The sequence below is a fragment of the Sus scrofa genome, chromosome 1, assembly GCF_000003025.6.
Source record: "Sus scrofa isolate TJ Tabasco breed Duroc chromosome 1, Sscrofa11.1, whole genome shotgun sequence".
Taxonomy (NCBI): Eukaryota; Metazoa; Chordata; class Mammalia; order Artiodactyla; family Suidae; genus Sus; species Sus scrofa.
In genome coordinates, this window is record NC_010443.5 from 106,310,425 (window position 1) to 106,326,331 (window position 15,907).

The 15,907-nt window shown below is 36.6% G+C and overlaps 1 protein-coding gene across 10 annotated transcripts in view; it reads left to right on the plus strand.

Annotated features, from left to right (window-relative positions):
• Positions 1 to 15,907, plus strand: part of WDR7 (WD repeat domain 7) — a 375,679-nt gene that overhangs the window by 274,413 nt on the left and 85,359 nt on the right. For all 10 annotated transcript variants that reach the window (XM_021093595.1, XM_021093608.1, XM_021093602.1 and 7 more), the window contains 3 exons: positions 3,749 to 3,866; positions 6,463 to 6,612; positions 7,193 to 7,275. In XM_021093595.1, the coding sequence (XP_020949254.1) occupies positions 3,749 to 3,866; positions 6,463 to 6,612; positions 7,193 to 7,275 (351 nt within the window). The remainder of the gene's footprint in view (positions 1 to 3,748; positions 3,867 to 6,462; positions 6,613 to 7,192; positions 7,276 to 15,907) is intronic.

Genomic DNA, 15,907 nt, shown 5'->3' on the forward strand with positions numbered 1-15,907 from the left:
CTCTGGTATTTCATATTGGATGCGTATACTGAAATGCTGAGTAAAATAGAGTGTGTCATATCATATTTTTCAGAATAAAGACTGAAACCAAGACCCATCTTATAAACCTATATATATAACAAATGATCTGCATAACAGCCAGATGAGCAGGATCAGGTGAAAAGAGTGAGTTCTGTGTTTACGCACAGATTCCAGAATAAGGCAGACACCCCTTTAAGTTCAAGTCTCTGACAGTATGATCCTTCCTTGTTTGGTTAGAATCCCACGCTAAAATATATCGCACACCCAGTACACTTTTGCCTTGCAAGATAACTACATGCAGAATCAGACTTTGTCTGTTGGGACCACCGGATCAATTACTTTGACTTCATTGCCTGGTCAATTCAGTCCGATAACTGGCTTAAGTGATTTTTTTTTTTTCCTGCTGAATTTGCCAGGTAACTTCATTTAGTGCATAACTATTGAGCTTCCAGTAAGTCTGAGAGCTGTACTGGGCACTTTGAGGGGGGAAGACACAGAATTAGAAGGCATGGCCCCAATCTGTATATTGATTCACAATACAGAACTATTTCCCGATGCCTCACAGAGTGAGGCCATGCTAAGGGCCCGGAAGGAACAGGTTTTGTCCTTGGTTGTTTTGTTTCAATGGATGATAATTGAGTGCCTCAGTGAATGCAGAACAGCATGTGGGCCTCCACTCGAGTTGGATGGAGGGGAGAGAGGAGAGTGTGCCAGTGGGGAAACTGGGTAGCGGAGAAGCATTAGCAACATACTGCGATTAGAAAAGGAATCAAATTTTAGGGACCCACTTTGAAATTAGTCTGGCCTCAGGAGCATGGGTGTGGAAATGACTGAGCTGTAAATCAGCGGAACTAGATTATGGAGGGTCTGGAATCCCCAGCCAAGGAGTTTAAGATTTTTCTAAGTATTTGGACCCACTGAGGTTTTTAAGCAGGTTAACCGTGAAATAAAGTCACTGCTTTGGGAAGATTACTCTAGCCATGGCACATTGAAGAGACTGAAGAGGGGAGAGACAAGGTTTGTCTTCTGCCTCTGTGGCCTGGGTGGCTCCTTTCTGTCACGCATAGCCCACCTGCTTTTGCACTGTGGATGCTGTAAAGATCCTTGCAGAGCCCTGGCCTCAGAGTAGTAAATACGTCCCCATTCTAAAGTCGTCTCCCCCGTCCCTGGTCTTTTTTCCATTCTCCTCTATTCTATAAGCACCTAGTTACACATTGCCCAAATCAGAAAATAAAGGCAGAGAAGGGTGTGGGGAAGATTTTTGTGATGTGTGGGTGTGGGATGGGAGAAAGGGCTGGGAATCGGTCCCCCCCTCCTCTACACACAGCCCTGGATGAGGAAGAGGTGGGCAGAGATCCAGGGCAGCTGAAGGATGGAGAGACCCCTAAACCCAGAGCATGCCCCAAACCCCCTCCCGTGCATGGTGCACATGCGGGGTGTTGGGGGGGGGGGTTGGGAGAGTCAGAGGAGAACGGGGAAGGGGAGGTGGTTCAGAGATGAGTAGCAAACTGAGAAGTCAAGTCAGCACCGGAGACACGCAGGACACCAGCAACAAGAATTATTCAAATGCACACACTGCCGCTTCTACACGTTGTGGGTGTCCCAGCTTCCAAGAAACTCAAGGATAGCACTTTTATGAAATGTCTTTGGTGAGCTTCTTCCCCATATTACCCGGGTGGACATGCGCAGGGAAGCCCCACTTCCACCCTCCACCTATGGTGCAGCTCTGTCTCAACTCTCTTCCCCCATTCTCGTGCCTTCCTCCTTTGGGGTGGGCTGCTCTGGAAACTGACGCTCCTTTTCCCCAGTGATTGCTTGGCAGGAATGTTGCCTATGGGATCTTTCCATCTTCAACGTCCCGTGATTTTATCGATCTTAGGAAAGTTGATTCAGGTTTGTTCAGAAATATCCAATTAAGGATGTATTTCAACATGTACCATTTTGGTTTGTTTCAGTCTTTCAGTATTATCAACACCTATTCATCCAGTTGATAAAAGAAAGGAAACACCATAGAGTATCTGAAAAGTTTAGCTTCTGAGTTTTTAAAAATGTACCTTAAAATATGATGTAAATTTTACAATAATAATAATAATAATAACTTTATAATAATCATAATAGCAATCTAGTCCAGCACTACTCACAAAGTAAACAAAAATTTTTTTGCTGAATTCTCAATAGTAAAGTTGAATTCAGAAGAGAAACTGGCTAACTACCCACCTTACTTTCCTGCTGAACACCTCTGTCCAGCCCCTACTGGTCCCTCAGGCATCAGGATCTCCCATGGGGGCGATGCTGGTCCTCCAGTGCATGCCTTCTGTTCATTGTTCAATATGTGCATTTGCTTTCAGCTCACATCTTTCTTTTCCGAGGTAAACATCAAAGGAAAGCTCTCCACCCTCCTCTCCTCTGAGTTCCTGCTTTGTGTCCACCCTTAGTTCAGAAGAAAGAGTTGAGACAGTTATATTAGCAATCAAAGATTGAAGCAGTGCAACAGTCACAGAGAAATAATAAGCAGAATTTTCTATAATCAATTTACCTTCTTTTAACAATGATGAGAATGCCTCTGTGATGCCTCTTTATTTTCAACTGAAAGTTAAAATAATGATTCTTAGATCGATTATAGAGATACTAGTAAACTTCTTGAGAAGTTTTAGTAAACATAATCCAATTTACACATGAAGCACAATGACTTATTTAATCGGAGCAGGGCAGGTCTTAATATAATTCCATATGGATACTAAAGTATTAAATTATCTAACTAGAGGGAGAAGCTCTAATGGATCTCTTACCGAATAACAAAATATTCCCTATATACAGTTGATGTGTGGTTCACATGCCACATTTTAAGGAAAAGCCTTAATGCTTTTCACAGCAGTCTATATAAAATATAAAGAAACATTACCAACATAAGAATAGTATCATTTTGATGTTTTAGGAGTGGTACAAGGAATATATAGCCTCACTGTCTTATCAGGACTTCCTCACGATCTAGAAGGATGTATTTCAACATGTATATATTCTTATGTATAGCCTGGACAATGCCACGTGTCTGTTCTTTATAGAGAGGGAGTAAGCATCAGTTAATACAATTTTTTGCCTAGAGAATAACTGTTGGCAGAACATGCTGAGTAGTAGATTGGTTCTGAAAGTATTGAGTGTGGGATAAACTAGCACTACTGAGGATATTTCACACTAAATATATAAACTGTAAATCAAATTTACTTAAAAAAATAATACACTAACTAGAGATAATTTTGTCATTTTCATGTCTTTTGATAATATTATGGACAGGAGTGAGTTTTGCTTCCTCTCAGACACAGGCCTTAAATACAGCCTTTTAACTTGGCCTTATAAACAAATTATTACCTTTAACTTTCTTAAGGGAAAAAACTGAAAACACCCTGCATGATTTTCTTTCTTGCCTTATTCTGAGCTTTGTGATATGTATGCAGTGCTAGTTCTTGATAATTTGTTAACAAGGCGTTTTTAACACTTTGGACAGATGCACATACTGTTTTCAATCTTCACGGTTAATTATTCGATTTTGTATTTGATGCCAGAACACACTGACTCCTAATCACTGCTCATTGTTGCAAGTCCATTATATTCTAACTGTTTGAGTGCTCCCATTGACCTTGAACTGACATTATAAGCTGTGTCTAATCTTTTCAGTCTATATTTCCAATGCTTCTTTTCTTTTTTCCTTTTTTTTCTGATCCCTGTTTAGCATCACAATGGGGCTGCCTCTGAGCCCAGCAGCTGACTCCGCCCGCTCGGCACGGCATGCCCTCTCCCTCATTGCCACTGCCCGACCACCCGCCTTCATCACTACCATCGCCAAAGAGGTGAGCGGAACTTCTCTGTGTGCTCCTTCTCCATGAGAGGAATTATTTAACATTGTGAGCCGAGGGTCCGTATCCATAGATAATCCTTTCCAGTTTGTTCTGGAACAATGCAAGTTAATCATTTAGTGCTGGGATGAATACATATGTACCTGTGGGCACACTGACTTCCAAGGCGGTGCATTCATTACTCGGGCTGCTTTTGTATTCATTTCTGTTCTCAAAGGTAATTCACTTGTAAATATTTGCCAGTAATTTCTCAATCGGAAATATAGCAGGCTTGTCCACATTAAAATATATTCAGGGTATCCACATTTTACAAGTGTACATATCTACCTGTAATGGAAACTCAACTTCTTATTTAACACTGACTCTCCAACTGTAAACAAAAATGTAAGTCATAAACTTGCTAATTGTTTTTCCTATTACATGTCACAGATAAAGACCTGAATGCCAATTGATTCGCACATTCTTAGTGTTCTAACTAATTGCCCACATCTAACTGAAAAACTAGTAAAGAACAATGAACCAATTATGGGGTCTTTCCTATAGGTCTTAGTGGTGGGAGAACAGGAAAGGAAGATAAGCTCCTAAATTTTCTTTAAAGGTTTGTTCCATTTCAGCATGAATAATATGCAGGCCCAGTGTCCATGGGGTATGGGTTCTGCCTGGGTTGTTTTTCCTGTAGCTATGATGAATTTTTAAAATACTAAATAAATACCTCTGAGTCTGCCCTGATAACCCACAACCTATTGGGCCTGTGGCTGCCCTAGAGCCATCCTTAATAGGCACGAGGCAAATATTTGTGACGTGAATATTTGTAGCTAGAAGGGAGGAAGGACCTAATAGCTTGTATAGGTTTATAGGAGGCAGTGGGACTTTGAATTCATACCTAAAATGGATTTGCAGACCAAGGGGCTGTGTTTTTCTAATAGTGCATGGTGTTACAGTGAGAGTCCCCTCTATTTAAAATATACATATGTGTATGCTTATATTTATAGATACTATATATTTTTATAAACTTGTGTATGTATAAAGGAGCAGATTTATTAGACATTGAATTATTTTATCAATTTTTCATGTCAGTGGAATATGCAGAGGTAGTGATATTGAATATACTGAATAAGCCTTATATCAGTCTGACCACCAATACAGTTCCTGTATATGCTAGGCATTAAACTGCCTCTTTGAAGAGAGTAAACAAGTGTTTATATTAATTGCATTTTTGAACTTAATTTTCACCTATTCATATGAGTATTTTTTTTTTTTTTTTTGTCTTTTGTTGTTGTTGTTGTTGCTATTTCTTGGGCCGCTCCCGCGGCATATGGAGGTTCCCAGGCTAGGGGTTGAATCGGAGCTGTAGCCACCGGCCTATGCCAGAGCCACAGCAATGCGGGATCCGAGCCGCGTCTGCAACCTACACCACAGCTCATGGCAACGCCGGATCGTTAACCCACTGAGCAAGGGCAGGGACCGAACCCGCAACCTCATGGTTCCTAGTCGGATTCGTTAACCACTGCGCCACGACTGGAACTCCTATGAGTATTATTGAATGAACTATTAGAATAGCCATGCTTTGGGTTCGTTCTACTCTAGCGTGTGACTAGAAAGGTAGTTTTAAAATATTTTAATGTTAATGTTCTAACTAATTGCCAATTGATTTCCATATTCTTAGTGTTCTAAATAATATATTAATGTAATAGTCCACATTTACTACCTTTTAAAAAGGTGGTAAAATTTTCCGCTTCACTTAGAGATTTAGAGTAAAATACCAAAGTATTGTTACTGCTGTCCCCTACCCCAAACCCCATGCCAACTCTTCCACAGCTAGTCCAAGGCCATTAATGCTGTTTCTTCTCTGAACTGATAAGACTAACAATTTGTTGGATGAAGAAAAATCACACCAAACTTATATTACAGTTGACCTTTGAACAACATGGACTTAAACTGGGCAGGTCCACTAATATGCAGATTTTTTCAATAGTAAATACTACGGGACTGTACATTCATATTAAATCCTTGGACATGGAGAGCCAACTATAAGTTGTATGTGGATTTTCAGCTCTCTGGAGGATTGGCACCCCTAGCTCCCAGCGTTGTTCAAGGGTCAGCTGTATTTACACAGTGTTCATTATTTGGGGAAGCTTTTTTTTTTTTTTTAATTCCCCAACTTGATGATAAAGCATCTAGAATGGTGCCTGGGACACAGTAAGTGCCACATAGGCATCATTTACCATTATTACGTGAGAGCAAGAATCATGCCTTATGCTTGCTGGTATAAGTGCTGCCTCCCTCAGAGCAAGAGATACAAAATTCACAGACTTCAGTTTATCTCTTTTTTAAATGTTATGGTGATGTTATATTAAAGTCTCATATAACATCCAGGAACTAGAATTCCTTTAGAGAATATGTACTGAGTGTTTATTGTACTAAATACTTTCTTTTACAATTAAAGGTATTTCCTGACCCACCCCAAGATGTTTGTTTTTGCTAATTTTCTTATTCTGTTGTATTAGTAAATGAAAAATAAACCAGTGGCTAGAAATATAAAACTCTATCAAGTGTCGATCATTATCTTCAACCTGTAACTGTTTTTTAGGTGCACAGACATACTGCTCTTGCAGCAAATACGCAATCACAGCAGAATATACACACCACAACTCTTGCCCGAGCTAAAGGGGAAATTCTGAGAGTCATTGAAATTCTTATTGAAAAGATGCCCACAGATGTCGTGGATCTTCTTGTAGAGGTAAGACTATTCTGTTTTAAATGATACATCCAGCAGACTAAATTAAATATTCTAGTGTGGTAAGAGAAATCAGCATCTTTATTTCCATCACCTCTAAAAGAAAGAGAGAACTAAAATGATGAACTTTTGTATCATTTCTCGAGACTATTTAAATTTTGTCAAAAATCAAAAGGATTGCTATGTCTATTTACCATCCACATGGAATTAGTCTTTAGTAGAGCAAATGTGAAAGGTCACAAGTCTCTTTGGTATCTTTCATTATAAATAAAGCAGAACAAATGATGTGCTTGAGTAAAAGCTACCTATCCTGTTCATAAATATGAATTGACTTTCAAGTAAATAAGTTTGGTTTCTTTATTTTACTGCTTGCTGTCTTGTTTTCTCACAGATAAAGAGAAAGGATAGCCTATAGTAGAAAGTAAATAATACTGTAATTTGAGTAAATGTACTGTAATTTTAAAGTAAGTATCAGAATCAAACTGTGTGGAATTTTCATGCAAATGAGACCTGCCTCAATAATTTAAATGTCAGAAAATTAAGCATTTGAAATTGATTTTAGATTTCTTTCTTTTCTGTAAAGGTTATGGACATCATCATGTACTGCCTTGAAGGATCTTTAGTTAAAAAGAAAGGTCTTCAGGAATGTTTCCCAGCCATCTGCAGGTAAGGAAGCCCTCAATAGCATGCAAAATAAATAATTTTTAAAATAATAAATTAATAATTGTAAAAGATTTTTAGAGCAGGATGAGTTAGTAGTCTGGCCCAATTAGAAATCCAACTAAGAATTAATATCTGCTTACTTTCTAAAACAATTTAAGCAGCTTATAGTCAAAAACACATGTATAATAGAACCACTATTTGCAGTTGGGTCTTGAGGAGGTTTTTAAGTTTTGAGAACTTAAAAAAAATGAGTAATAGAGAAGATACACTCTTCAGCCAATAGAAACCTTTATGCCACATTTTTGCAGGTTTATCTTATTTTTAATATAAAGACCAACATTTGAATATTGTCCTGCTAAGTATAGGTGTTTTTCCCTGTGAGAAAACAGGCCAAGAAGAGCAGTTACAAGAAGTCAAAAGCCATTAAAACTTTTATAAACAATATTTATGTGGGAAGTATAATAACTAATAATTTATATGTGTATAGCATGTAATTATCATGAAGTGAAGATTTTTGAAATGTAAAATGTAACATTATGTTTATTTTTTTCTTTTAAAGAAGTTTTTGATCTCAAAATGCTTATAGCCTGAGCACATTCTGTTAAAAATTTTTTTACCTCCATTGTGTTCAGTAGAAATAGTGTTAGAATCTGTTGAGGATAATTGTTCTTGTAGAAAACAGAAAAACCGGTTAGTCATAGTTACATAACGTTTTTCTTTTGAAGACAGGCTCCATGATCTCTTTACTTATGTTTGCTCAGTTCTCTGAGTATATTGTAATGGAAAGCTTTTTTTTAGACTCAAAGTTTGCTGAGTACAGTGACATTACACTGTGCATCTTAATACCTTCTGTATTTCCTGGCATTTCAAAAAATGTTTGCTGAATTAATTGTATTCTGAATCTTCCCATATCTTTTGCCACATTTACAGTAGATTTTACAAGCTAATCTCTTCATTTTACTGTTTCTAATTTACGCCACCCAGAAATTAAATCTAAAACACATATGTATTCAATATTCTATAATAACCTATATGGGAAAAGAATCTGAAAAAAAATACATGTATGTATATGTATAATTGAATCACTTGTACAACTGAAACTAATACAACATTGTAAATCCAGTATCCTCCGATATAAAATAAACTTAAATTGAAGAAAAAGAACACAGAAAAAGATTACGCCACAGTATATATGTGTACAGATGTATATTTTCTTGTGATATAGATTAGGCATGTTAGAATACAGTAATTTTTTAACATCATGCCACATTAATTTTGGTTTATGTTCTTTTTGCTGAAAATTACATATATGAAATCTTTTTGTATAATTAATTGATGTTACAAATACATGTAGCTGTTATATTCCCAGTTGATGGTTCTGAGGAAATGTCTAAGTGAACATGGAAATTTATCTTTCCCTGAGTGGAGGCGAGGAGGCAGTTTTATTAGGAATTACCTTACTGAATGTTAGCAAAGCATCCCTTATAGCACCAGTCACTGCTGTGTAAATAAACCTCCTGGAGTTTACGTGAGGAAATTGTTCAGTGTTTAAAGGGCCTGTCTTTTCCCTTGCTGGAAGCCTGCCTCCTCCTTGAGCAGAGTCCTCTGTTCCTTAAGTCACCTTGGTTTCTACGGATCCACTTCTGCTTGCTGTTGTTTACTCACTGGAGAGAAAGGGCTCTCCTTGCATGCTAAGGAGGCATGTATCTAAACTGAAGGCTTGGTGCCAATTTTTTTCTGATTTGGCAGAAAGCAATTGTATATTGTTTATTAATTTAATAACACCTACTGTGTATCGTGCTAACTAGGCCCTGGGGATACAGTGATGAGTTAGAGGATATCCTCAGGGAGCACAGGGTCTAATAGGGCAGTTAACTATACAGGTAAATAATGTCAGGGGGCTGTGTCATGTGCTGGAGTAGAATTACATACCAGGAACAGGGTTGGGCAGTAAATGCAGGGCTTACCTTTGGAAATAGGAGTCTTGGAAAGTTCACAAAGGAGAAAGTGGACTAATAATGATCATTTCCTTTTACTAAAGGAGAAGAATACTTTTTTAAATAAAAGTGGCTTTCAAATGGAGAGAAGGATTTGACCTTTGATAGGAGTGGTGGTGGTAGACGGGTTCTGGGAAAGCTTCACTGAAGAATTGATAGGGTAAGCTTTGCAGAATAAGTAAGTGTGTGCCATCTGGAACTGCGCAAAGAGTCATATTGACAAATGGTTGGAGACACAAAAGTATTCAGGGAGTTTGGCAATTGCTTTGTGGCAGTGGCAGGAATGTAGGTTGAGGCTGGAAATCTGTCACGGTGCCACAGGATAGGGCTTTGAGTTCCATATAAAGGAATTTGGTCATTATTCTGCAAGCACTGGAGAGTCAGCAGAGTTTAAGCCAAAACATAGAATTCTCTGGCCAAAGCGTAGTTGATAAGATGTAATCTTATGAAATGTCAGATTTATAACAAATAGTTATAAATTGAGATAGTTGACTACCTCTTATTATATTATATTCGGTATTATTAGAAGTGTAAAGGTGTAAGTCACAAAGAGTCAGCTCATAAACATAGAAAGATGGATAATGATATAAGGTTGTAGCTTGTGCTAAATGTTAGTTGGAAAAGACAGTAAATCACAAGGGACCTCATAGAACACTAAGCTTAGATGGTGCCTCTAAAGCGTCATAGGTCAATGCCATGCTACTTATTTAGGCTGATTTGCATCAGCTTTTTAAATGAACAACCAACAAACACATTAACATATTAACAGAGGTAAAAATTATTTTATTGAGATCTACCACGTTTATGCCTTTGTACTAGGTACCTTACAGCATTTATGTGCCCTCTACTTAGAAATAAATGCCTTTCACTAAATGTGAAACTAGTCCAAGTCAATGACGATGTGGCCATCTATACTCCAGTCACATGTAATTTGGTTTTAAAATCTTTCCACAATGTTATATTCTTTGTTTGTTTGTTTGTTTTTTTACTCTCTCCATTCCTTTACCCTTTTCAAAAGCTGCTATGGGTTTTAGCTTAAGCTTACATCTGTTATGTTGCTACATACCAATGTTTAGTTGTTATGGTTGGTAGATCATAAAAAACTGTAAAACTTCGCTTAATATTTTTTGAGATTATATGTATCAAAGCATCCAGCAAAATGCTTGTGATTTCAATACTCAGAGAATGTTAGTTTCCCTGGGGTCTTTCCATCTGAATAATAATGTGAAAACCTAAAATGTGTGTAGGGAAATTATTAAATATGTACTTAAAAGGATTTTATGTGCATCAAAAGTACAGGATGATATTATTATCATTTTCACATGTAAAAGAATTGGTTTAGTTCCCAAAATATTAAATAATTTTAGTCAATGTTATAAAAATGATCTTTACACCTAAAATTGTATTAATTCAATTAAGAGCCAGTCTAGTATCCCGAAGTCATTGAATATTTAAAAATCAAAAGTACTCCCATTTATACGTACATAAAATTCTGTATTACAAGTTATATATAAAATTGTTATGCGTAAAATTCAGTATTTTCTGTGAGCACCAAAATGAAGTAGTGTCATCAAATGCATAATGATCCTAAGATTAGTTTTCTTGTTTTTTAGTTTTGTTTTGTTTTTTAACCTTGACTAGTGGGCTTATGATTCTGATATGCATCTGGGTTTTGAGTTTTCAGTTCAGAATTTTAAAACTTTAATGTGATAATTTCTCCAAGATATTCTTTACTATTAGTAATTTGGCAGTTATTTTTCGAATTGCACACAAAATTTCTATTTTATTGGTATCGTGAAAGTCTTGGGTTTAAGCTTAAGCTGACCTGTACATTGTATGCTACTTACACCAATAGTTTATTCAGGTTTGTTTGTTTATTCATTTATTCAGGTTTATTAATAATTATATGACATATAATTTAATGAGTGGTGAATCCATCTACTGAACTATAATTGTTAATTGAATTTCTTTGTCCTCTGGCGTATTTACTCAAAACATATTTAAAGTGTAAGCTACAAATTGTAAATTCACTGAAAGAAAGAAGGACTGATACAGAAAGTCTGATTTTTCTAACTTTGTTCATATAATATTCTTCCATCAATTGTTAAAACTTCTGCTTGAAAATCAAAATGGATTAGAACACATGCCAGTAAAATTTGATAGGTTTTTTTCTTAGCACTGACCCATACTCACTTGCTGAGTTAACATGAGGTTATATCACTGCATAAGTGCATAATTTGTCAGAATTGAGCCATATGTTTGTATCTAAACCTCTTAGCATCTAGTGTGCAAAGAGAGGCAGACCATCCATACCTAAGTCACCATGTTCAGATGATAGAAATAGAGTAGTTGTTCAAGAGAAACTTAACTGTTTGTACGACTGAGAATAGTGTAGAATTGAGTGTCCTCGGAAGAATTTCCATCTGTGGGTGGGTGGTATCTGCGGATAGGGACCAAGGATACAGAGGGTCTTGAGCATCCGCAGATACTGAGGGATAGTTGGGTGTAGTTTATAGACCCTTAATAGTTGTGTTAGAGATTTTGCGACTCTCAAGAATGTCTTGGAAAAGAGCTCCCACGAGTAAATATTAAAATAGGTTCAATGCTTTTTTGTTGAGAGAACCAAGGACACTAAAATCAGGTAGTAAGTGCTAACTTGCTGTCACGCTCTGAGGGAAACAGTGATTGCTAAGTGTAGCTCCTGGACCTTCTTCAAAGGAGTTACCTGAGTTCTAGGCTGCACCTGAGAGCCACTGCATCAGACTGTTGTGAAGCCTGGTGATTCTTATGCACACTACAGTTTGAAAACAAGTACTCTAATAATCCAAAATCAAGAAAACAAAAGCTGAGTCATTGTCCTCTGTGGCCTTCAGTTATGTAAAGTCTTGGACCTTGAATGCCTATTTATTTATGTACTGAATAAGCTCAGAATTTCCTAGGAAATGTCTGAAGATACTCATTCAGCTCCTGCATTCCAGTGATGGAACATTACTTTTTAAAGACTTGCCCTTACACAGTAGCACAGAATGCCTACCAGAGACTTTAACTTAAACTGTTCATTAATCAGCTTTTATCTAAAACTCCATTGATAAAAACCAGAACATTTAGGAGCTAGTTCAACAACAAACAAACAAACATGAACAAATGGTCCATTTATTCCTCTACATACTCTTGTTTATATCCCTAGATTAAACTAAACCATTAGAGAGCTGCCTGTTTGGACCACATTGTCTGACCACCTTCAGAGTGGCCTTTCCAAGAGTTCCCATTGTGCCTCAGCAGGTTAAGAACCCCACTAGTATCCATGAGGAAGTGGGTTTGCTCCCTGGCCTCACTCAGTGTGTTAAGGATCTGGTATTGCTGTGAGCTGTGGTGTAGGTCACAGACATGGTTTGGATCTGGCATTGCAGCTCAGATTCAACCCCTAACCTTGGAACTTCCAGGTGCTGTGGGTGTGGCCCTAAAAAAGAAAGAAAGAAAGAAAGAAAGAAAGAGAGAGAGAGAGAGAGAGGGAGGGAGGGAGAGAGGGAGAGAAAGAAAGAAAGAAAGAAAGAAAGAAAGAGAGAGAGAGAGAGAAAGAAAGAAAGAAAGAAAGAAAGAAAGAAAGAAAGAAAGAAAGAAAGAAAGAAAGAAAAGAAAAGAAAGAAAAGAAGGAAGGAAGAAAGAAAGAAAGAAAGAGAGAGAGAGAGAGAGAAAGAAAGAAAGAAAGAAAGAAAGAAAGAAAGAGAGAGAGAGAGAAAGAAAGAAAGAGAGAGAAAGAGTGTCCTTCCCCAGGCTCCTCATCAGTGTTACCTCTGCAATTTGCACTGAGGAACCTTCCATGCGAGTGTCCTAAGAAGATGGCCAGCGTAGTTACTGTAGCGACCATGCTGATGCCCATTGTTTAGAGTCCCTTCTGTGAAGACTCCATGAAAATACTTCTTTTGAATCCAAATGACAGACATTTTTTGTGTGTTTTGTTGGAATGAGTAAGCATTTTTGTTTTTTCCTCTACCTATCCTTCCCTGCCTACCTTTAGTAGTTACGGTTTACATCTCCCATTTTCCTTACCTCATCATCACATCTCAGGCATATCATTCTCTTATGTTGTTACTGAATTATGTTCTATAAGCTTCCCTAAGTCCTTTCTGTAATACCTGTATACAGATTATTATTTGTAGGTTTTTTGGTGGTAGCCAATTTGACAGGTATGAGATGATACTTCATTGTGGTATTGATTTGCACTTTTCTAATAATTAGTAATGTTGAGCATCTTTTCATTTACCTGTTAGCTGTCTGTATGTCTCCTTTGGGAAATGTCTATTTGGGTCTACTTAGGTATTTTGCTTATTTTTATTGGGTTGTTTGTTTTTTTAATGTTGAGTGGTATGAGCTGTTTGTATATTTTGGATATTAACACCTTGACAGTCTCATTGTTTGCAAATATTTTCCCCATTCTGCAGGTTGTCTTTTCATTTTGATGGTTGTTACTTTGCTGTGCAAAGCTTTTAAGTTTGATTAGGTCCCATTTGTTTACTCTTGTTTTATTTCTTTTGCCTTGGGAGGCTGATCTAAGAAAATGTTGCTACAACTTAGGTCAGAGAATGTTTTGCCTATTCTCTTATAGGAGTTTCATGGTGTCATGTGTTATATTTAGATCTTTAAACCATTTTGAATTATTTTTGTATTTGTTGTGTTCTAATTTCATTGATTTACATATAGCTGTCCAGTTTTGCTAACACCACTTATTGAAAGAGACAGTCTTTTCTCCATTGTATGCTCTTGACTCTTTTGTCAAAGATTAATTGATCGTAGGTGCTTGGGTTCATTTCTGGGCTCTCTAGTCTGCTCCCTTGATCTGTGTATATCTGTTTTTATGCCAGTGCCACACTGCTTTGATTATTGTAGTTTTGCAGTATAGTACAAAGTCTGGGAGGGTTATGCTTCCAACTTTGTAACCCTCAGGATTGCTTTGGCAGTTCAGGGTCTTTTGTGGTTCCATATTTTTAAAATTTGCATAATTTTTAACTGCTGTATAAACTTTATATTCATAGATTTAAAGATTTCCTAATAATTTCCATTTTAGTTCCAGGAATATTACTAATAAAATAGTGGTATCCATTAATAATTAAAGAAAATTACTTAGATTTCAATGCCCTTGAGAGACTATAGCATACACAGCCTCCAAAATATAGTTACACAAAGTAGTCCTGCCAGATTTTTCTTCACTGTAACCAATAAAGCTATTTTATTGTGTAGGAATTAAAATGTGTTCTTTTTAGAGCACAGATATATTAGCAACAAGATTGTTGCAGCATTTGAATTAATTTTATGTTTATGAATTAGCAGAGTGAGAATTACAATAAGGTATTTTTTAAGAAATGAATTCTTCTAGATTTTCCCACATCCTATTGAATTTTGCTTTGCCTTTGTCAGTCTCTAGATGATCTTCAAAAAGGCATCATCCAACACTCAAGATAATTATTGTTTGAAGAAGTACAGAGAGTTCTGAGTAGTTTACATTTAATTGCCTGGACTGCAAATAATACAGCATCCTCACTCAAACATAGCCTAGACTCAGAAAGTAGAGCTAACTTCTTTCAAAGCCTGGGAGGAAAAACATCACAAAGTTTCCTCAGAATTCATTGTTAAAATTTAGTTACCAGTTGCTGTGTTACTGAGCTTGAATAACCTTGTGAATTCCCTCATATAACAGATCAATCAATATGGAACATGCTGTGCTTTACTGAGTTTGATTAATTATTTCTCTTTTGGACACCATATAAACCCTGACTCATTTTATGCTGCTGTATTTGATGCAGTAGCATAAACTGTGAAAGTATAGAAATGCATAGATGTTACTGAACTAAGAAAAATAGTACAGAATGCATGTGTGTTATTCATACTTTAAGGGTTTGTTATTCATTTTGCAAAAATATTCTTCATTAACCTCAGAATAGAAAAAATGTAAGTTCTTGTAAGCTACTGACTATCAGGGCTGAATTAGAAAGGAAGATGAAGTACCTCTGGAAATATAATGAAATTATAATATAATTTTAAATTTAAGGTAATTTTATTATGTCCTTGAGGGCTAGTAGTGACATAGTCTATAAGAAATAAAAGATCAGGGATTTTTTAATGAAATTGTTAAGTTGATGGGAAAATATAATTATATAACAAAAACTAGATATGCCTCTAAATGCGATTTTTAGTCACAACTCCTTAATTATGCACTAGAAGGAAGGGATTTCTGCATCTATTTTTTTTTTTTTTTTTCTTACAGTGCCCTGTAGAGGGCTATATCTAGCCAAAAGCCATGTGCCCCAGAATTCCCACGTGGATCTTATTTCATGCATTTTTATTCTTTTAAGTTGAAGCAGTTTATTGTATAACTAAGAGTGATTTAATTTTTACGTCTTTTTAGGCCTTGTCAAAGAAATTCACAGATTCAAAAGAAATCCTTAGTTGGGCTCTGTTCCCATTTTTAGTTTGGAAAATCGGAACACTCAGTATAGGCACTCAATAGCTGTGGCTGACTAATGACTCCAGCTATGCTGCTTCATGTATTTAGTGCTTAATTTTGTCATAATAAATGGCACCAGTTATTTCATGTAAGCAGTGACCTTGCTACATTATTTTTATAGACTGACAAGTTGTAA